General features: G+C 42.5%; 1 protein-coding gene across 1 annotated transcript in view; it reads right to left on the bottom strand.

The window, feature by feature from the left end:
* LOC129699067 (kinesin heavy chain) overlaps positions 1-23788 on the bottom strand; it is a 144908-nt gene that overhangs the window by 72103 nt on the left and 49017 nt on the right. The window contains exons 2-3 of the mRNA XM_055638693.1: positions 8353-8440; positions 1536-1609 (exon numbers count right to left, since the gene is read on the bottom strand). Coding sequence (XP_055494668.1) covers positions 1536-1609; positions 8353-8440 — 162 coding nt within the window. The remainder of the gene's footprint in view (positions 1-1535; positions 1610-8352; positions 8441-23788) is intronic.

The raw sequence follows: 23788 nt of genomic DNA, 5'->3' as shown, positions 1-23788 counted from the left end.
CAACTACCTTCTGTGGCAGATAATTCCAGAGATTCACCACTCTCTGCGTGAAAAATGTTTTCCTCATCTCGGTCCTAAAAGATTTCCCCCTTATCCTTAAACTGTGACCCCTTGTTCTGGACTTCCCCAACATCGGGAACAATCTTCCTGCATCTAGTCTGTCCAACCCCTTAAGAATTTTGTAAGTTTCTATAAGATCCCCCCTCAATCTTCTAAATTCTAGCGAGTACATACCGAGCCTATCCAGTCTTCCTTCATATGAAAGTCCTGACATCCCAGGAATCAGTCTGGTGAATCTTCTCTGTACGAGGCATGGCAAGAATGTCTTTCCTCAGATTAGGAGACCAAAACTCAATTCCCAATTCTTCCAAATTCCCTCCATTCACCCTGCAGATACTTCTTCCCGAAATAATGTCTGGTGATCTCTTGGCACATTTCCAACCATTGTTTCAATTACATTCTTGGCAAATAAACGGTGGGGCCAGATGGTCAGAATGGAAACATTAGATGCAGAGGAATTTGTTGCCTTGGCTAAGGAGGCCACCGTAGAGTCATAGAGTTTACAGTGTGGAAACAGGCCTTTCGGTCCAACTTGCCCACACTGGCCAGCATGTCCCATTTACACTAGTCCCGCCTGCCTGCATTTGGCCCATATCCCTCTAAACCTGTCCTAGCCATTAGTCTCAAATCATGCGTTGGGTTGGTCTTGCCAGAATCATCCAACTAGCTTGGTGAAAATGTGGGTTATTTTTAATCAAAGGCAATGACAAAACAAAAAATTGATAAGTGAAAAAGTGGCATCAAGAAAAAAAGAATGTAAAGGATAAGGAGCCTATCACCTGCAATGAGCCACTAGCTTGAATTAACCAAATCCAATACCTTACAGAACAACTCTGTTGAGGCTTTCGACATTACTTTAGCGATACAGCATGGAAACAGGCTCTTCAGCCCAGGGAGTCCGCGCCGACCAGCAATGAGCTGGTACACCGGCACTATCCTGCGTACATGAGACAATTTACAAATTTTACCGTAGCTAATTAGCCTATAATCCTGTACGTCTTTGGAGTGTGGGAGGAAACTGGAGCACCCCGAGAAAACCCATGCAGTCACAGGAAGAATGTACGAACTTCATACAGACAACACCAGTTGTTAGGATCGAACCCAGGTCTCTGGCGTTGTAAGGCAGCAGCTCTATCTCTGCACTGTCACCCAGTGATTAGGCCTATTATGAAATCGCCACTTTGAAATTAATCAAGCAGCAAAGTGGTGCAATACACAAAATAACACTCAAATTGTCAATGGATGTTCAGGTTTAACTCAAGAAAAAAGTGATAAGCAAAGAGGATAGAAGACCCGATTACTAAAAAGTTTAAGTGGCAACGAGATGCATAGTTAAGGGGGAGAGAGCAATGAATAGCACAAGATGAAAACTGGATTCATTTTTCTAATTTATCTACTTATGTCGAATGCATTTCCAGACAATCATATTTTCTGCATTTGAAAGAATACATCACAAGGATACATCACCCACTCACCTCCATGGTGTGTGTTTTGCCGGAGGATGTTTGACCATAGGCAAAAATAGTCCCATTGTAACCGTCAAGCACATCTGAAATAAATTGCAAATTAGTGGCATTGCGTAAGTCGGTGTAATTGTAACCTGCTACAAGATTGTTAAACCATTTTAAACCACTTAATTTGTGCAATAAATTACCATTTCATTGGGAAGTAACTCACAGCTCAAGAGTAGGCCATGCGGCCCATCAAGTTGATTCTGGCAGTTTGCAAATGTAATCCAATTATTCTTCAACTTCTCCTTATTCTCGTTTTAAAAACTTCAATTTCTTGTGTAATTCCTCTTTAAATCATCACTCCACCATCTCCAGGTGTAAAATTCAGATCAAAATTATTCAATATTTGAAAGTTATCTCATGTCCCTTTTTGTTCTCTCTGTTTTTCAACTTTTCCACATATTATATTTTCTCCTCCCTAATTGATCTAGCCGCAGTGTACCTTTTATTATCTAATTTTATTATCAATTCAAAGAGTTATAGTCATAGAGGCTTAAGAGTCATACAGTGTGGAAACAGGCCCTTTGGCCCAACTTGCCCAAGATGCCCATCTACACTAGTCCCGCCTGCCTGCATTTGGTCCATATCTCTCTAAACCTATACTATCCATGTATATGTCCAAATGTCCCAATAGTACCTGCCTTAATTATTTCATCTGACAGCTCTATGCATACACCTACCACCCTTTGTGTAAAAAAATATCTTCCTATTAAATGTATCCGTGCAGAGTGCAGCCTAGTTTCAAGGGAGTGCAGCCTAGGTTCAAGGGAGTGCAGCCTAGGTTCACCAGGTTAATTCCTGGGATAGCGGGACTGACATATGATGAAAGAATGGGTCCACTGGCCTTGAATTTGCTGGAATTTAGAAGAATGAGAGGGGATCTTATAGAAACCTATAAAATTAGACAGGGTAGATGCAGGAAAAATGTTCCCAATGTTGGGGGAGTCCAGAACCAGGGGTCACAATTTAAAAATAAGGGGTAGGCCATTTAGGACTGAGATGAGGAAAAACGTTTTCACCCAGTTGTGAATCTGTGGAATTCTCTGCCACAGAAGGCAGTGGAAGCCAATGCACTGGATGTTTTCAAGAGAGAGTTAGATTTAGCTCTTCGGACTAAGAGAATCAAGGGACATGGGGAAAAAGCCGGAACGGGCTACTGATTTTGGATGATCAGCCATGATCATATGGCGGTGCTGGCTCAATGGGCCGAATGGCCTACTCCTGCACCTATTTTTTTATGTTTCTATGTCTAAGTTCTCACCTTAAGTTATGCAACAAAATGTTAGTTTTCATTCTGGCAAATGCAAAGCTCTGGGCACAATGCTCGCTAACAAAAAAACTCGCTGATGGATTCTGCCTGGTGATTCTGTCAGTGTGCTCCACCACTGCACAACAAGTTTGCTGGCTATTAGCAGGGTTTACACTTGGAAAATCTGCACACAGATGTTCTACAACATTGAACTAGGCGCAGCACCTGAAACTCGATTAAACGGAATGAAGACTTCACAGCTGCGACAGTGAAGGGCAGGAATGTCACTTGGTTTAATTATTCATTCTTGCAGTGAAGTCGTTGAAAGCAATTTTTTATGGAAGATCTTCAGCCCGGCAAAGGAAATGGGAGGAGACAGTAACAGAGCTAAACTTCACCCACTCTAGCAGAAAATGCTGGAGCCTCATCCGCCGCCTAGGAGCTGCACGGAAACCCCCTACCCAAAGCCGACCTTCTGTCACACCCAACCAGGTTGCATCCCACCTATTGAATATTGCAAAAGCATCCCAAGACAAGTCCACCAGAAGAGCTGTCGCAACAGAGCTAAGGACACTTCGACGAACATCTGGAAAGGAAAGAAACCCTGAGCCCTTCGAGGTGGCTGAATTGGAGAAGGTCCTGCATGGCCTGAAATGTGGAAAGGCAGCAGGTTATGATACCATCTCTCCAGAGTTCGTGAAACACCTGGGCCTCCGAGCTCTAACCTGGCTGACCCAACTCTACACTAGGGCCATGCAGACTAACTCCATCTCAAAGATATGGTGGACAGCAAAAGTCATTGCTATACCAAAACCTGGCAAAGACAAAAAACTACCAGCAAGCTACCGCCCAATCTCTCTACTCTGCGTCCCACTCAAAATCTTAGAACGCCTTATACTACAACGTATATCTCCAGGAGTAGAAGAGATCCTTAGTGTGGATCAGGCAGGTTTCCGCAAGGACCGCAGCACAGGAGAACAAGTTCTGGCCCTAACCACCTGCATTGAAAACGGCTTCGAGAACAAACTGAAGACCGGGGCAGTGTTCCTTGATCTCACCGCAGCCTACGACACTGTGTGGCACAAAGGCCTCCTCCTAAAAGTCACCAAAGCACTCCCTGCCTGGGCATCAGAAACCATCAAATCTCTGCTCTCCAATCGCAGGTTCAGAGTTCACCTTGGTCAGAACAAGAGTGCATGGAGAACGCAGAAGAATGGGCTCCCGCAAGGGTCAGTCTTAGCCCCAACCCTGTTCAACCTTTACACAAATGACCTACCCACCACCAAATCCCGCAAATTCATCTATGCAGATGACATCTGTTTGGCCTTCCTAGCACCAGATTTTGGTACATTGGAACAGGTGCTCAATGAAGACCTTGCTAAACTGGACAAGGACTGCAAAACCTGGCGCCTAAAACCAAGCCCAGAAAAAACGGTCTCCAGTGTGTTCCACCTCCATAATGCAGAAGCCACAAGAGAACCAAACATCTATCTGAGCAGGACCAAACTGAAGTATGCCCCCACTCCAACCTACCTCGGAGTGACCCTTGACAGGACCCTATCCTTCAAGGAACATCTCAAAAGAACAGCAGCTAAGGTGAAGTCCAGAAACAATCTCCTCAGTAAGCTTGCTGGCTCAAAGTGGGGGGCAGCAGCCCCCACACTGCGCATTTCAGCACTAGCCCTTGCATTTTCTTCAGCCGAATATTGTGCCCCTGTTTGGTCCAGGTCATCCCACACACACCATGTGGACACCCAATTGAACTCAACAATGAGGATCATCACAGGAACAATCCGCTCAACACCACTCCCCTGGCTCCCTGTCCTATCCAACATAGCCCCTCCACACATCCGGCGAGTAGTCCTCACTCAAAGGATGCTCCAAAAGACCAAAAACTCCCCTCACCTGCCAATTCACATGGACATCTTCAACCCACCCACTGCTCGACTTCCATCTAGACGACCAATTTGGAAGAACCCACCACCAGCTGATTTCACCATCCAATCAGCTTGGAAAAAGGAATGGGAGTCCAAGGACGTCCCAAATAAACATCTGGTGTCAGACCCCACCCTACCGGTCCCTGGCACCAATCTCCCAAGGAAGCAGTGGACGACGCTGAATAGATTCAGGACTGGACATGGCCCCTGCTTGGTCAGCCTTCACAAATGGGGCAGCAGTCCAACCCCACGGTGTGCTTGTGGAGAGCAGCAAACAATGCAACACATCATTGAGACATGCCCTCAACAAAGACTCAAAGGAGGACTTGTCACCCTTCATACAGCAAATCAAGAGGCAAATGCTTAGCTAAAGGACTTTGCATTTGCTAAATAAATAAATATGGAAGGTTCCTGGTCAAAATTTAATACAATTTAATTTAATTAAAGGAGGTTTAGAGAGACCTTCTCAAATCTTGGCACAACAGCCTCCAGCCTCATAACTCCAGATTTATTCTGACCTCTGGTGCCGATTATGTGGAGTTTGAATGCACATGCTAAGGCCTTGCTATGGGGTTTCTCCCACATCCCAAAGGTTAATTGGCTACTGAAAATCATCCCATGCATTGCTTGGTGAGAGGAAATTAATAGGTGTTCATGGGTGTGGTGAGAGAGTGAGGTAGAAAAAATGGTGATAGAACATAAAACAGTACAGCGCAGGAACAAGGTTCTCCATCCAGCATATCTCCATTAAACCTCCCCCCCCCCCCCCTCTCACCCCTCACCATATGCCTATGCCATCTAATGTTGAATATTTCCACCCTGGGAAACACAGAACCTTGGAAAATAGGTGCAGGAGTAGGCCATTCAACCCTTCGAGCCTGCACCGCCATTCGATATGATCAGACTGATCATCCAACTCAGTATCCCATCCCTGCCTTCTCTCCATACCCCCTGATCCCTTTAGCCACAAGGGCCACATCTAACCCCCTCTTAAATATAGCCAATGAACTGGCCTCAACTACCTTCTGTGGCAGAGAATTCCACAGATTCACCACTCTCTGTGTAAAAACGTTATTTTCTCACCTCAGTCCTAAAAGACTTCCCTCTTATCCTTAAACTGTGACCCCCTAGTTCTGGACTTCCCCAACATCGGGAATAATCTTCCTGCATCTAGCCTGTCCAACCCCTTAAGAATTTTGTAAGTTTCTATAAAATCCCCCCTCAATCTTCTAAATTCTAGCGAGTACAAGCCAAGTTTATCCAGTCTTTCTTCATATGAAAGTCCTGCCATCCCAGGAATCAGTCTGGTGAACCTTCTCTGTACTCCCTCTATGGCAAGAATGTCTTTCCTCAGATTAGGAGACCAAAACTGTACGCAACACTCCAGGTGTGGTCTCACCAAGACCCTGTACAACTGCAGTAGAACCTCCCTGCTCTTATACTCAAATCCTTTTGCTATGAATGCTAACATACCATTTGCTTTCTTCACTGCCTGCTGCACCTGCATTCCTACTTTCAATGTCTGGTGTACCATGACACCCAGGTCTCGTTGCATCTCCCCTTTTCCTAATCAGCCACCATTCAAATAATAGTCTACTTTCCTGTTTTTGCCACCAAAGTGGATAACCTCACATTTATCCACATTATACTACATCTGCCATGCATTTGCCCACTCACCCAACCTATCCAAGTTACCTTGCAGCCTCCTAGCATCTTCCTCACAGCTAACACTGCCCCCCAGCTTCGTGTCATCCGCAAACTTGGAGATGTTGCATTCAATTCCTTCGTCCAGATCATTGATATATATTGTAAATAGCTGGGGTCTCAGCACTGAGCCTTGCGGTACCCCACTAGTCACTGCCTGCCATTATGAAAAGGACCTGTTTACTCCTACTCTTTGCTTCCTATCGGCCAGCCAGTTCTCTATCCACATCAATACTGAACCCCCAATACCGTGTGGTTTACGTTTGTATACTAATCTCTTATGTGAGACCTTGTCGAAAGCCTTCTGAAAGTCCAGATATAACGCATCCACTGGTTCTCCCTTATCCAATCTACCAGTTACATCCTCGAAAAATTCTATAAGATTCGTCAGATATGATTTACCTTTCATAAATCCATGCTGACTTTGTCCAATGAATTCACGACTTTCCAAATGTGCTGCTATCCCATCTTTAATTGACACCAGAATTTTCCCCACCACCGATGTTAGACTAACTGATCTGTAATTCCCCGTTTTCTCTCTCCCCCCCTTTTTAAAAAGTGGGGTTACATTAGCTACCCTCCAGTCCTCAGGAACTACTCCAGAATCTGAAGAGTTTTGAAAAATTATCACTAATGCATCCACTATTTCTGCGGCTACTTCCTTAAGTACTCTGGGATGCAACTTATCTGGCCCTGGGGATTTATCGGCCTTTAATCCATGCAATTTACCTAACACCACTTCCCGGCTAACCTGGATTTCACTCAGTTCCTCCATTTAACCCCCGGTCCCTTGCTATTTCTGGCAGATTATTTACGTCTTCCTTAGTGAAGACAGAAACAAAGTAGTTATTCAATTGGTCTTCCATGTCCTTGTTCCCCATGATCAATTCACCTGTTTCTGACTGCAAGGGACCTACATTTGTTTTAACTAATCTTTTCCTCTTCACATATCTATAAAAACTTTTGCAATCTGTTTTTATGTTCCCTGCCAGTTTTCTTTCATAATCTATTTTCCCTTTCCTAATTAAGCCTTTTGTCCTCCTCTGCTGGACTCTGAATTTCTCCCAGTCATCTGGTAGGCTGCTTTTTCTGGCTAATTTGTACGCTTCATCTTTTGTTTTGATACTATCCCTGATTTCCCTTGTTATCCACGGATGCACTACCCTCCCTGATTTATTCTTTTGCCAAACTGGGATGAACAATTGTTGTAGTTCATCCGTGTAGTTTTTAAATGCCTTCCATTGCATATCCACTGTCAACCTTTTAAGAATCATTTGCCAGTCTATCTTGGCCAATTCACGTCTCATACCCTCAAAGTCACCTTTCTTTAAGTTAAGGACGCTTGTTAAGGATCCCGCATACATTCCAAGAAATCCTCTTCCTCAGCACCCCTGACAATTTGATTCACCCAATCTATATGTAGATTGAAGTCACCCATTATAATTGTTTTACCTTTGTTGCACGCATTTCTAATTTCCTGTTTGATGCCATCCCCAACTCCACTACTACTTTTAGGTGGCCTGTACACAACTCCCACTAGCGTTTTCTGCCCCTTAGTGTTTCGCTGCTCTACCCGACGGGGGGGGTCAAACCTAGTCCCAGAGAGTGGGGCAGAGGATTTGGCTAAGATCTCGAAAGACTCATGTACAGAACATCTTTGTGAGAGAAAAGCTGAAATTCCACACTTGAAATGACAAATATTAGTTTGCATAAAATAATTACACAATACATAAATCACTGGCATAAAAAATTATTAAAGACTGAAAAGCGAGAGATTTCCAGCAAGCTTCTACATCGGACATTGAAGTTCAAGGTTCCCAATGTGTTCTTTTCCCATGCCACAATATAGTTTCATATCAGCGACTTGAAGACCATAGTCCACAGCACCCACCTTTAACAATCTGCTTGGCACATACATTGTAAACTTGTTCCTGGGTTGTGTTCGGAGTAAACACTTTGTCATATACGAAAGGGTTTTCCTTGCTGGAAAAAGAAAACAAAAATCATGTTTGAATACATGGGTTTCAAGCGTATGATTTACCATTTTGTATATCTCCTAAATGGCTCTGAAATGAATTACAACATACAATCAACCGACAGAATGTTGCATTATCACCCCTGTTATTTGCCCTTGCGATTGAACCTTTAGCAGAAAGTATAAGAGTACATCCGATATTCACGGCTATAATACTAAATATTCTAATAATAAAATATCATTATATGCAGATGATGTATTAGTTTATATCACCAATTCCCAAGTTAGCATTCGAAACATACTAAATCTTAGTGAAAGTGAAATTTAAGTGAAATTATGTCAATAAAACCTCGAGATCTGACACCCCTTCTAAAATTCCCTTTTAGAATTGCTACGGAAATTTTTTACTATCTTGGAGTTCACGTAACTAGAAAATACACTTCTCTATTTGAAGCAAACTTTCCTCCATTAATTACCAAACTAAATGCCCTTACTCAATTTTGGAAAACGCTTCCGATGTCTCTTATAGGCAGAATAAAATGCCATAAAGATCTTCCTTCCAGAAATCCGATATTCAATCAATACCGATTTATCTTCCAAAAATTATTATTATTTTTTTTTAAACTCGATTCTCTGATCACAAACTTTATTTGGGATTATAAATCACACAGAATCCATAAACGACATCTATGTAACCCCAAAGAAATTGGCGGATTGGCTCTCCCCAATTCTTTGTACTATTACTGGGCAACGAATATTAAAAATGTAATCTATTGGATGGACAGCACATGCCAACAGGTAAAATGGTTAATAATGGAGAGAGAAGATTGTTTGCCTTTTAATATAGGCGCGATTCTTCTCGCTCCAATAAATTTTAAGAAAACACTATATGAGAAAAATCCGATTATCCACAATACCCTACGAATCAGGAAACAAGTGAAGTCAACCCTTAAACTGAGAAATTTATCTCTTCTCGCACCAATTGCCAACAACCGTTTGTTCAAGCTGTGTATTTTAGACAAGATGTTCACACACTGGGAAAGATTAGGAATTAAAAAAACTGGGAGATCTTTATGAGATGGGAACTTCCCTCATTTCAAGAATTACAGTCGAAATATCATTTGAAAGGTCAAATAAAGCCAATACTTTAGATACCTTCAAATACGAGACTATCTGAAATCATATATCCAAACTATCAATATATGTTTCCAGACACATTACACGAATTTATGAATAGAAACTCGGATTCCAACAAGTTAATATCATAACTATATAATGCCATTTTAAAAATACAAACCCCATCGTCAGAAGTAATTAGAAGAGCTTGGGAAGATGAACTTGGCCTAACAATTTTAAAAGACAGATGGGAGGAAAACCTTCTATACATACACAACTGTTCTCTTAACGTTAGGCATTTGTTAATACAATTTAAAATACTGCACAGACTCTATTATTCAAAGTCTAAACTGAATAAGATCTTCCCAAATGTTTCTCCTATTTGTGATAAATGTCTCCTTCAGGAAGCAACTATAACCCATTCCTTTGCCTCTTGTATAAAGTTACATAATTTCTGGAGAGAAATGTTTTCTAAAACACTAATAAATATAATTGGAGCCCGACACGGGACTGATCACTCTAGGTACTTCAGAAGCCTGTTCTGATTTATTACTATTTCAAAGACGTTTTCTTAATTATGGCCTGGTAACGGCGAAAAAACTAATACTTAAATTTTGGAAACATACATCAGTCCCTACTCTTAAGATGTGGATTACAAACATGTCCGAGACACTACATCTTGAAAATATTAGACTTGGCTTGGCAGAAAAACCAGATCATTTTCCCAAGACATCCCTTTACCTTTCCCTTTACCAATTTTTTACAAGGATAGTATGGCACAACACAACTTTGGATTTAAATCCAACTATGGGTTGGGTGAGGTGGGTGGGGAGGGATGAGAGGCAGGTATATCACCACTTTTCTCCCTCGTTTTTTTTCTATTTCTCTCTTCTCTCTTTCTTTTACTCAACTTTGGCTGCACTACTTTGGTAGACTAGGGGTCCTATCTTTGCACGTCTCACTTTTTCCTCTTTCTTGTTCTTTCCCGTTTCTTTTCTTCTAATTCAAAGCTAAAAAGTCAAAATTGAAGCTGTACAATAACTGTATAATTTTATATGTCGTTTGTTCTACTCTTGTACGTTTGCTTCTAATAAATAAAAATTAAAAAAAAATGTTTTAAACATTCAGCCGACAGGTCAACTATCAACGATCGGAAAACTGATAGCTATGCCCAAGACATCTCCAACAGTACCTCCAGACCCAAAACCTTTACCCCACAGAAGGTCAACATACATGGTTTGAGAGCTCAACAGGTAGCACATCAGGCTTGCGTGGATTTTTTTCAGAGCTCAGTTATCATCCTTGAACTCTACCCAACAGCACATGGGAGATCATCCGATTTAGTCTGCAACACCTCAAGCAAACTTCATCACCATTTTCACAGTTAGAGATGTCCAATAAAGGCAGGCCTCTCCATCAACATCCACATCCCATAGTAGCGTCGACATTCTGTCCTGGGCCTCCTCCACTGTCAGAATGAGGTACAACGCAAATTGGAGGAACAACACCTCATATTTCACTTGGGTAGCTTACACCCCAGTGGTATTAATATTGATTTCTCTAACTTCAAGTAACCCTTGCTTTCCCTCTCTCTCCGCTCCTCCCCCAACCTAGATATCCAACTAGTTTCATTGTTCTCCTGATTAATTTTACTGTTACACAAGAACATAAGATCATGTGATAGGAGCAGAATTATGCCATTCGGCCCATCAAGTTTATTCCGCCATTCAATCGTAACTGATCTGTCCCTTCCTCCTAACTCAATTTTCCTGCTTTCTGCCCATAACCTCCGACTGTTCTAATCAGGTGTCCGTTTGTATCCCTCTTTGTCACCTTCCCCTCTGCCAACAATGAACCGTTCTATATTTCCTTGATCATCATCTGCTTTGATGTTTTCACACCTTACCCTTCCATATCTCTAGTTTTCCTCTCCAATACTCAGTCTGAAAGGACTCAACCCGAAATGTCACCCATTCCTTCTCTCCAGAGATGCTGTGTATCCCACTGAGTTACTCCAGCATTTTGTGTCTATCTACACTCTGAACATTGAATAACGCACCCATGGGTTTGAAAGGATGTTGGGTAACACAAAGAAAAATGAAAAGCGAGAGGAGTCAATCAAGTCAAAGACGTTCCATTAGACCAGGGGTCGGCTACCTACGGCCCCCGTGCCGAATATGGCCCGTAACCTGAAATCATCTGGCCCGCAGGCGTATTTATTTTCCCGTAATTATCTGGCCTGCAGACCTCCATCATCTCCGGTACCTCCCTGGCACGCAGCGCCCAGGCACGGTGACGCAAGAACGCAGGAGGCCTGCGCTGGCGGCCGCAATGGCCGAGCGCCGAGCTCTGGCTGTACCGCATCCTGCGCAAAGCCGCCGGCACAGCTGTGCACCTTCTGTGTCTGGGCTTCACTGGTGGGATTGGGGTTGTCAATAGGCAGGGGACGAGTGAGTAAGAGCATTTGAGCCACCGTCTTCAGGACAGAGCCAAGGCAATTGTTCGTAGGTACGCCATGTTCATGAGCGCCCGTAAGGAGGGGCCAGTGCCCCATGAGGTGGCGTCATTAAAGGGGCGGGATCCATATGTACACGTGATAAATGTGGCACGCCATCCGCTCACAGACATGTGTCTTGGCCCCTATGCAGAACAAGGTTGCCGACCCCTGCATTAGACACTTCCTAATATTGATAAAATGTCACTGACCTAAAGCATTTACTCTGCTTCTTTCTCTCTGACTGCTGCCTGATCTGCTGAACAGCTCTAACATTTACCAGGAAAATGCATAACTTTCTTTTTTCCAGTGCCTACGTCAATCTGGAATTATCCCTCATACCAATAAAAAAAAGCCTGAAATGAAACATAGATGGAATAAATTGTACCTATTGACAGGATCATGAAATTTACACTCAAATGATTTGCTTGTCCCCAAAGCCTTCTTCTGAGGATGCAATTATAAAACCAGTCTGTTGTGCTGCAGGGTGCCTGGTGCTAGTCTATTGATCCAGGGAGCTGGATGTCAAGATGGCCGACCCGCTCACGCACCTAGAATATGGCATGTCTCAAAGGTCATTTCTGTTTGGTGCTATTTGTTTCGATCCAAACCACTTTAATATTTTGCAGATGCAACCCTGCGTTTTGTTCTTGCTTTAAAAGCAGATGCAGGTTCTCGTTAGAAAATGTTTGCATTAAAAAGAACACAACCAAGTTAAAAATATAAGCAGATCAGCGAAAAACAAATCGCCTGCCTCACTACAGAATTGCACATTCCATCTCTTCTCCACAAATTGTGCAGCTTCCAATTAAAATGTAAATGAATAGATGAAAGTTTAAGTATCAGGAAGGGACAAATAAACAACAAGGGCAAAATTAGATGTCAGAGCAGCTTCTCTCCATGGGGAAACAGATATAAATGGGTCCGTCGGCATTTCAACCTCGAGCTACGTGGAAAGGCATGCGAATAAAAGCTGCATTGTTGAACTGTTTCCAGCCAATCTGCAGTGCTCATAATGGTGCAGTTGCCTGGTGGCTCCCACTCTGCACGGTGTGTGACCCTGGCCTCCCCACAGTTTGTTTACAGCTGCAAAGCTGGCGAGTCTTCCGAATACAGCTAATCTACTCCGACATCAGCATCCCTCATATTAGATTAATTACCCTTCCATTCTTAATCATACAACTGTGCGCCCGCGTTAATTACTTTGTTAATTAGACGTTTGCTGATTTAAAAAAAAATGTTAATGCATCCTCCATGTGGAAGAGCACTCTTACGATTTTTTTTTTGTAAATATTGAACACGCATTGCAGTGATATAAATCATTCCAGGCACATCACTTCACTGGCATGTGACATGAATAAAATAATAATCAGCAGCCCTTGCAAACCACCGCCTTGGTCAACATTTTTCCATTCAGACGCTCTTGGAAAGCTTTCGCCATCCTGCAAGCCTTTTTGCTTTGCATGAATCCACAGATTACGATGTACAAAAATAAACAAAATATGAACAGAGAAGATTCTGGTCGGGCTTTGTATTCTGCCCTGATTGCAGCACATTTACGTCAAAGAAAATTCCCAGGAGGAAGCAGGTAGTTTCTTGCAGCCGCATAGATTCATATACTGATGCCCACGGCACCATAAAAATAATTACTCCTTCGACACAAACCAGCTGAGACTGAGTTTTGATAAAAATACAGGCATTAAATAAAAATAGGTAATTAAAGGCAAAGCATTTAAATTGATCACAACTGCTCTTCACGATTAACACATTAAGGCATGCTAATTGTTACTTGCCCCATTTGGCAGGTACAGCTGCTACCTTCAGTATAGCATTTATGACAGGGTTTTAAGCAGTGTCATTCGGGGAAAGTAATTATTAATCAAACCTGCAAAATCTACAAGATCAAGACTTGGATTTAGCAAGCGTTATTTGCAAATGGTATCCAATTTGCAAATGGTGAAGAGGTTACTAGTAAATTCAGGGAAGATTTACAAAACTGTGGTGAATTGCCAGACTGGAGGGACAAGGATATAAGTGCAGAAATACAGCATTGAACCCCAGTGCTGGGGGAAATCATTGTTTAAAATTGAGGAATCACATATTTTCTCTTAAAAGATCAAGAGTCTTTGAAACTTCCTCAAAGGGCAGTGGCAACAGTACGTTTAAAGAACCAGATAGATTCTTCTTCAGAAAAAGTGAAATATGACCAGGAATGAAGAGTTTTGCTTACAATCAGAGCAGCTGCAATCTTATTAAATGGCAGAGCAGTCTTCGACATCACCATTCACCCCTCTTTGAAAAGGAATTTGTTCTTAAATCCAAATTTGTTTTGTTGGGACCATGTTTAACAATGTCTACTTAACTGAAACATAAGAATGTGGGAAACAGATGAGTAGACCATTTGATCCCTTGCACCTGCCCTACCACTCAACAAGATCACAGCTGATCATTTACCTCAAGTACCATTTTCCTGCCCTATCCTCATTTCCTCCATTCTTCAATATTCAAACCTTGATTACATTTTGTCATGATATACTTGCAAATGGGATCTCCGTAGTGGACTTAAATACAGAATAGGTGACATTTCAGGTCAGGGCCCTTCTTCAGATAGAAGGTCGGCTTTAGGTCGGTGTCATTGGCATTTTAAAATGAGTGTGGTAAAGTAAACCCCTTTGGCATAGGATAAGAATGAATGAATGGAAGCAATTTTCAAAACAAATATTAAAAATATCTTTAGAAATCGGCACTCAGCAGACATTATTCAAAATATGGGCCATACACCCTGTAAAATCTGATTGATAAGAACATACTGAGGAAATAATTTTGCCCCACCATTGAATATGATCCTTTGCCTCATCCATTTGCAATTTAACACTCCAATCCTATGTATTAAAAGATTTATCAATCTTAACACTGAATATACTCAATGATCCAACATTCTTACCCACTAGGGATAGAGAATTCCAAATGTTTACAAATTTCTGTGTAAAGAAATTTCTCACCTAAATCCAAAGTGGCCAACCTTTTTGCTGAGACCATGCCACACAATTGAACTAATCAGTCAGGTCCCCTCAGAATTGTATCTGTGTCAATGCTATCAGCTCCCATTTTACTAAACTTCAGGGATACAGCCTTGACATGGCAGATGTGAATACTCTGCTGGAGGGAATAGCAAACTGATATCTTTAAAGAATGCAGATGGTTGATGATCAGTCTTGCTTTGTTCACACAGAATGTTCTCAACAGGTGATCTATGCAGGAGGTCAGACACATTAATGCTAAGTCTCACAAAAAAAATTACAAAGAGCTAGACCAGAAATTACAATTTGTACCCAATGCAAGTTATTTAAAGAATCAGATGAATTCTGTGGTAAATAAAATAAATATCATTTTAAAAAAAGGAACAGCAGATGCTGGTTTATACCAAAGATAGATAGAAAATGTTTCAACACAGCATTTAAGGCAGCATCTCTGGCGAAAATGGACAGGTGACGTCTTGGGCTGGGACCAATCAAAATGTATTGGAATTTACCGGGCAGGCCTAGGATTTTCAAATTTAATGAGAACTTTATCTCTATTTGATTGTCCTATGTACCCAACTCTATGTACCCAAGGTGGATGTAACCTTGTTGCCACAACCACCTCTGGTTATGTGCTCGTGAACAAAATGCAAAGTAATCTGATGCACAATATCAAATCAGCAGAATCTGAAACACAAGCACAAAGATAGCGAGAAACTGCCTGTCCCGCTGAGTTACTCCAGCATTTTGTGACCACCATTATATTTCCATTGCTAAGGCTGTCAATTATCAGTTTATAACATCTCGTGCATTAACATGCTAATGTGCCTTTGGTCAATTCCATCTTATTCTGAAAACATTCTGAATTTCTTCTATTAATGCCTTTGATGAGCAGCCCACTGTGATTTTAGCATGTTCCCTTCATCTTGGCTAACCGTGAGTGAATAATAATTTTCTGATGTATTAATATTGTGTGTCCGACCTTAATTTTAAACTAAAGCTGTTAAATTAACTTTTAAATGTTCTCGACCCGAAAGGTCACCTATTCCTTTTTTCCAGAGATACTGCCTGATCCGCCGAGATACTCCAGCTTTTTGTGTTGGTGTTCATTTTAAATTAAACAAGTTCTGAAACCATCAAGTGCAGTTGAGTTTATTGCCCAAGTGAGGCGGGGTACAATCTTGCTTGCAGCAGCAAATTAAAACAACACATAAACATAAATTATACATTAATTACACAAGAAATTCTGCAAGAAAAAAGAAAAAATACTCCAAAACATTTGCATAAAAGTTCTACTTCCGAACACACTCATTTCCAAACATCTGCTTAAACCTTTGGAGACATATTTGGAGACAAATTGGAAATACAAGGATGGAGTTAAAGGGAAAGAGTGTATAGGAAAAGTTAGGAAAGACACCAGGATTAACAGGACAGAAAACTCACGAAGGGATAGGAGAGTATGGCCAAGTGAAATAGGAATTGATGTGAAAGGTGAGGTGAGTAATGGATTAAAAGTATTATAAATTAATGCCCAAAGTATAAGTAAAGTGGATGAGCTTGAGGCTCGGTTAGAGATTGGTAGATATATTATTGTGGGGATTACAGAGACATGGCTGCAGGAGGATCGGGGCTGGGAACTGAATATTCAGGGTTATAATTCCTTTTGAAAGGACAGGCAGGTGGGCAGAGGAGGTGGGGTAGCTCTGTTGGTGAGGGATGAAATTCAGTCCCTTGGGAGGGGTGACATGGGGACTGACGATGTAGAGTCCCTTGGATAGAATTGAGGAATTGTAAAGGTAAGAAGACCCGAATGGGACTTATCCACAGGCCCCCAAACAGTAGCCTGGATATAGGGTGCAAGTTGCAGCAGGAGTTAAAATTGGCATGTAACAAAGGGTGCAGGGTGACTTGGACAGGTTGAGCAAGTGGGCAGATACATGGCAGATGCAGTATAATGTAGTTAAATGTGAGGTTATCCATTTTGGTGGCAAGAACAAGGAGGCAAATTATCTCAATGGTGTCAGATTAGGAAAAAGGGAAGTGCAGTGAGACCTGGGTGTCCTTGTACATCAGTCACTGAAAGTAAACATGCAGGTACAGCAGGCAGTGAAGAAAGCTAATGGCATGTTGGCCTTCATAACGAGAGGATTTGAGTATAGGAGTAAAGAGATCTTTCTGCAGTTGTACCGGACCCTGATGAGGTTTGAGGAAGGGCATCCTTGCTATTGAGGGCGTGCAGCATAGGTTCACGAGGTTAATCCCTAGGATGGCGGGATTACCATACGAGGAAAGATTGGATAGACTGGGCTTGTATTCACAGGAATTTAGAAGGATTTAGAGGGGATCTTATAGACACATATAAATTATAAAAGGATTGGACAATCTAGATGCAGGAAAAATGTTCCCAATGTTGGTGAAGTCCAGAACCACACTCTAAGAATAAAGGGGAGGCCTTTTAAAACTGAGATGAGAAAAAACTTTTTCAGCCAGAGAGTTGTGAATTTGTGGAAATCTCTGCCACAGAGGGCAGTAGAGGCCAATTCACTGGATTAATTTAAAAGAGAGTTTGATAATGCTCGAGGAGCTAGTGGAATCAATGGGGTATGGGCAGAAGGCAGGCACGGGTTACTGTGGATGATCAACCATGATCACAATGAATGACTGTGCTAGCTCGAAGGGCCGAATGGCCTCCTCCTGCACCATTTTTTTTTTCTATTTCTAACCTCGGAATCTTCTCTGTCAACCCCAAATATTGTTAGTTTGATTACAAATGTGTTCCACGATTCACACATGAAATGTTAATCTTAAGGAACAGTAGGAGCAGTGAGTCAGATGACTTTCCAAAACTATCTAGTTTCTGTCAGATGGGACGAGTTCAAATCTCAGTTTATGCTTCAGTGAAATAAGTCTGAATAGGTGACAATAAAATTATTTATCGCTGAAATGTCAGAGGTTGAGGGAACACAATAGAAGTAGATAAAATGATGAGAGGCATGGATTGGGCAGACAGTGAGAACCTTTTTCCCCCAGTGTAGAAATGTCCAACACTAGAGGGCATAGCTATAAAGTGAGAGGGGGAAAGTTCAATGGAGATGTGCAGGGCAGAGCTTTTTCTTTTTAAACACAGAGAATGGTAGGGGCCTGGAACACATTGCTAGGGGTGGTGGTGGAGGCAGATATCATAATAGCATTTAAGCTTTCCGATAGTCACCTGGAAGTGCAGGAAATAAAAGGACATGGATCATGTACAGGTAGATGAGATCATTTAGAAACATAGAAACACAAAAATTGTGGGCCGCAGGAGTAGGCTTCATTGCGGTACTCTTCGAGCCTTCACCGCCATTCAATAAGATCATGGGGCTGATCATCCAACTCATATAAAATGTACCTCCTGAGAGAATGCACTGTCCTTCCCCTTGGCCTCAAAAAAAACATCTAACTCCTGGCACTTAAATATAGCCAATGAACTGTTGTCAACTACCCTCTGTGGCAGAGAGTTCCAGAGATTCACCACTCTCTGTGTGAAAAAAGCAGACGTCTCCATACACAAAACATGCCACATGTCCTAAAGGATCACCACCTTTCCCCCTGGTGCTTAAGCTGTCCCTTGTCACTGAGACTTCCCCAACATCGGGAACAGGGTGATCCTGCATTGATAGCCTGTCCAATCCCTTAAAGGCTTGAATTTTGTAAGTTTCTAGGTAAGATCCCCAATTCAATCTCCCATTCCTAAATTCTAGAGAGTATAAACCAAATCTATCCAGTCTTTCTTGCATAAGACAGTCCTGACATCCCAGGAATCAGTCTGGTGAACCGTCTCTGCACTCCCTCTATGGCAATAATGTCCTTCCTCAGATTTGGAGACCAAAACTGTACGCAATACTCCAGGTGTGGTCTCACCAAGACCCTGTACAACTGCAGTAGAACCTCCCTGCTCCTATACTCAAATCCTTTTGCAATGAAAGCCAACATACCATTTGCTTTCTTTACTGCCTGCTGCACCAAGCATGCCTACCTTCAATGACTGGTGTACCATGACACCCAGGTCTCGCTGCATCTCCCCCTTTCCCAATCGGCCACCATTTAGATAATAATCTGCTTTCCCGTTTTTGCCACCAAAATGGATAACCTCACATTTATCCACATTATACTGCATCTGCCAAACATTAGCCCACTCACCCAGCCTATCCAAGTCACCTTGCAGTCTCCTAGCATCCTCCTCACACCTAACACTGCCCCCCAGCGTAGTGTCATCCGCAAACTTGGAGATATTGCCCTCAATTCCCTCATCCAGATCATTAATATATATTGTAAATAGCTGGGGTCCCAGTACTGAGCCTTGCGGTACCCCACTAGTCACTGCCTGCCATTGTGAAAAGGACCCGTTTACTCCTACTCTTTGCTTCCTGTTTGCCAGCCAGTTCTCTATCCACATTAATACTGAACCCCCAATGCCATGTGCTTTAAGTTTGTATACTAATCTCTTATGTGGGACCTTGTCGAAAGCCTCCTGGAAGTCCAGATACACCACATCCACTGGTTCTCCCCTGTCCACGCTACTAGTTACATCCTCTAATCAGTTTAACTTGGCATCATGTTCGGCACAAACATTGTGGGCCGAAGGATCCCTTCCTGTGCTGTACTCTTCTATGTTCTCTGTTCTCTGTTCTAAGTGCTTGGGGCTTAAATTTCTACGTATATAAAATAGTATGTCCCGAGAGAATGCACTGTCCTTCTGCATGGTTCCTCAAAAAAAAAAACAACTACTTCTGGCACTGTGATACAGTAATGCAAAGTTGTGTACACATATGCATGTGACATCCAAAGCTGGAACTTGTCCCCAGTGAAACTCGACAGCAGACGTCTCCATACACAAAACATGCCACATGTCCCTGATTAATCACCACCTTTCTGCTGCAGAACCGTTTCTAGGTCACTGTATCACTGAGAAAAATTACGGCAGGCAACACGAATTGAGGGTGACGAGGACATTGATAATGATTCCATGTGCATTTTGAAGGCTTGAAAGGGGGAAAGAATAGTGTGCAAAGTAGGTTAATTACCAAGGATGGCAATTGCTCAGTTTGAAATGACAGAGGAATACTAACATCTATTCCTTTTGATCCACTTTTGATGTTAATGCAAACTTGATCTACTGATGTACTTCATCCAACGTGCACATTAACACCATACACCCTTTTAACCACAAGATAATAGTATCTGCTGATTTCTTGACTACTCACTCAGTGTGTACATATCTCCTTGAAGCTTCTTTACATCCTCATCTCTGCTCACAATCTTACTTAGATTTGTATCATCAGCAAATATGGAAACATTGCATTTTGTCCCCTCAGGCAAATCACTGATGTATATTATATATATACAGCTGGAATGCAAGCACTAATTCCCATGGTATTCCACTAGTCACAGCCTGAGAATTACCCATTTATTTCCACTTCTTGTTTTATCTGGTAACTAATTCATCATTAAAGTAAACTACCCCAGCTCCTTGTTGACCAAGCTTCCCTGTATGGGACTTTATTGAAAGCCTTCTTAAAATCTAAATACACCACATTCACTGGTTCCTAATGAGATAGATACATTCTTGATCAGTACAGGTGTCAGAGGTTATGGGGAGAAGGCAGGAGAATGGGGTTAGGAGGGAGAGATAGATCAGCTATGAATGACGGAGTAGACTTGATGGGCCAAATGGCTCCTATTCCTCATGACTTGATCTGCTCTACAAGTCACATCCTCAAAGAACTCCAGCAAAGGAGTCAAAAATTATTTTCCTTCATAAATCTATGCTAATACTATTCAATCCTATTATTCCTTTTCAATGCATTATGTAAATCCATCCTTCATTATTGATTCCAGCAATTTCTCCCACTACATACATTGAATAAACAGGTCAACAGTTCCTAGTTTTCTTGATCCCTCCTTTAAACAGAAATAGACATGTTGCTTCCCTCATTTTCACAGGAATAATTCTGGAGTCAATAGCATTTTCGAAGACACTAGCTAAAGCATCATTTTGTTCTTAAACAACATCATTAAAAATATTGGTATGTAGGCTTGGAGCTTATTTTCACCAATTAGTAGTTTTTTTTAAATTTTATAAGAATCCTGACCTTTAAAGAGGTGCAAAAATCATGAGGGGCATCAATTAAGGTGAATAGCCACAGTCTCCCCCTCTCCCCGCCCCCACCCCAGGGGAAGGGGAGTCTAAAACTGGAGACCATAAGTTTAAGATAAGGAGAAAATATTTAAAAGGGATCGGAGGGGTAACTTTTTCCATGCAGAGGGTGATGGGTATATGGAAGGAGTGTCAGAAGAAGTGGTAGAGAAGAGTACAACAATGTTGAGATTCCGGAAGTGGCTGCGTTGCCCAAGCAACTGCGGCTCGCCTGCAGTCCGTCTGTCTTTCCTTTTTTGTTTTCTTTTTGTCTTGTTAGTTGTCTGTTTTAGTTGTGTATATGTGGGGGGGGGGGGGGGGGGGAAAATTTTTTAAACGGGGATGAACCCTTTTCCTTTTAGCATCTCCGTCTCTGTCTGCGCAGAGGTCTAATATCGTGGAGCTGGCGGCCTCCAACTGGAATCAACCTTAGGGGCTGCAGTGGCAGAGCCTGTGGACTTATCATCGTGGAGATGGCTGAATTCAGAGGCTGTGGTGGCGCTGTGGCTGCGACCCGACTTCGGAGCTTCAGAGGCTTCAGCCGTGGGCCTCGAGGACGGTAACTTTGGGAGCTCGCAGGTCCCTGGTTGTGGACTCATCATTGCGGAGCTGGCTGACTTCGGAGGCTGTGGTGGAGCTGTGGCTACAACTCGAATTCGGAGCTTTGGCCGCGGGCCCTGTGGACGGTATATCGGGAGCTCGCAGGTCCCTTGTTGGTGACCGATTTTCGGGAGCTCCCGCAACAGCAGCTTCGTCCACTGGACTGGAGGATAGCAGCTTCATCCGCCCTGAGTCGCAGAATTTGAATCGGCCCGTTCGCGGAGTTTACAATCGGCCGCGGGATTTACCATCACCCGGCGGGGGCTTCAACATCGACAGCCTCGATCGCCTCGACGCAGCGGGAGAACAAGCAAGGAAGAGATAAGACTTTTTGCCTTCCATCAGTGAGGAGGTGCCTGGAGATTCACTGTGATGGATGTTTGTGTTAAATTGTGTTCATTGTTTGTTTTGTTGCTTTTTTCTGGCATGACCGAAAAGTTTTGAAAATGTCAAAATACAGCGGCGACCAGAAAAACGCTACGACTCTTTGGCCGACTGAGGAAACTATTCACGACCATACACGCGACATTCCAGTGACTGTGTGGCAACAGCCTAGTCGCCGGCAGGCGCCTAAAAAATCACCTAAGTGGGACAGGCCCTTAACTCTTATGGTCTAAATATTTGTCTCTGGACAGTTTATTCCCATATTCTGTCTTGCCTTTCTTTATCATTCCTAGATTGTCCTTTGCTGAGTTCTAAAATGCTCCCAATCTGCAGAATTACTATTTCTGACAACTTTAGTCAGCCTCCTCCTTAGTTTTAATATTAGCTTTAATTTCCCTTGCAATGTAATATGTCAATTAGATGGCACATTGGCATTGTTCTCCTGCTAAGTGATACAATCAGAGATCATTTTTTTCAGAGAAAATTAAACTCGCATCACTTACTGTGACGGTGCTTTGAAGATGCAGTACAGAGGCCCAGTGGTAGAGTTGCTGCCTTTACAACGCCAAAGGCCCTGGTTTGATCCTGACTATGGCTGCTGTATATACAGAGTTTGTACGTCATACACCTGGTTTTCTCCAGGTGCTCTGGTTTCCTCCCACATTTCAAAGACACAGGTTTGTAGGTTAGAAACATAGAAAACAGGTGCAGGAGTAGAGCCATTCGGCCCTTGAGCCTGCACCGCCATTCGATATGATCATGGCTGATCATCCAACTCAGTATCCCATCCCTGCCTTCTCTCCATTCTCCCAGATCCCTTTAGCCACAAGGGCCACATCTAACTCCCTCTTAAATATAGCCAATGAACTGGCCTCAACTGGCAGAGAATTCCACAGATTTACCACTCTCCGTGTAAAAAATGATTTTCTCATCTCGGTGCTAAAAACTTCCCTCTTATCCTTAAACTGTGACCCCTAGTTCTGGACTTCCCCAACATCAGGAATAATCTTCCTGCATCTAGCCTGTCCAACCCCTTAAGAATTTTGTAAGTTTCTATAAGATCCCCCCTCAATCTTCTAAATTCTAGCGTGTACAAGCCAAATCTATCCAGTCTTTCTTCACATGAAAGTCCTGCCATCCCAGGAATCAGTCTGGTGAACCTTCTATGTACTCCCTCTATGGAAAGAATGTCTTTCCTCAGATTAGGAGACCAAAACTGTTATCAATACTCCAGGTGTGGTCTCACCAAGACCCTGTACAACTGCAGTAGAACCTCCCTGCTCTTATACTCAAATCCTTTTGCTATCAATGCTAACATACCATTTGCTTTCTTCACTGCCTGCTGCACCTGCATTCCTACTTTCAATGACTGATGTACCATGACACCCAGGTCTCGTTGCATCTCCCCTTTTCCTAATTGGCCACCATTCAGATAATAGTCTACTTTCCTATTTATGCCAACTCCACTACTACTGTTAGGTGGCCTGTGCACAACTCCCACTAGAGTTTTCTGCTCCTTAGTGTTTCGCAGCTCTACCCATATCGATTCCACATCCTCCAAGC

Source organism: Leucoraja erinacea, chromosome 7 (assembly GCF_028641065.1).
Source record: "Leucoraja erinacea ecotype New England chromosome 7, Leri_hhj_1, whole genome shotgun sequence".
Taxonomy (NCBI): Eukaryota; Metazoa; Chordata; class Chondrichthyes; order Rajiformes; family Rajidae; genus Leucoraja; species Leucoraja erinaceus.
The sequence above is the reverse complement of the archived record's forward strand: the minus strand, read 5'-3'. Positions and strand labels throughout refer to the sequence as shown.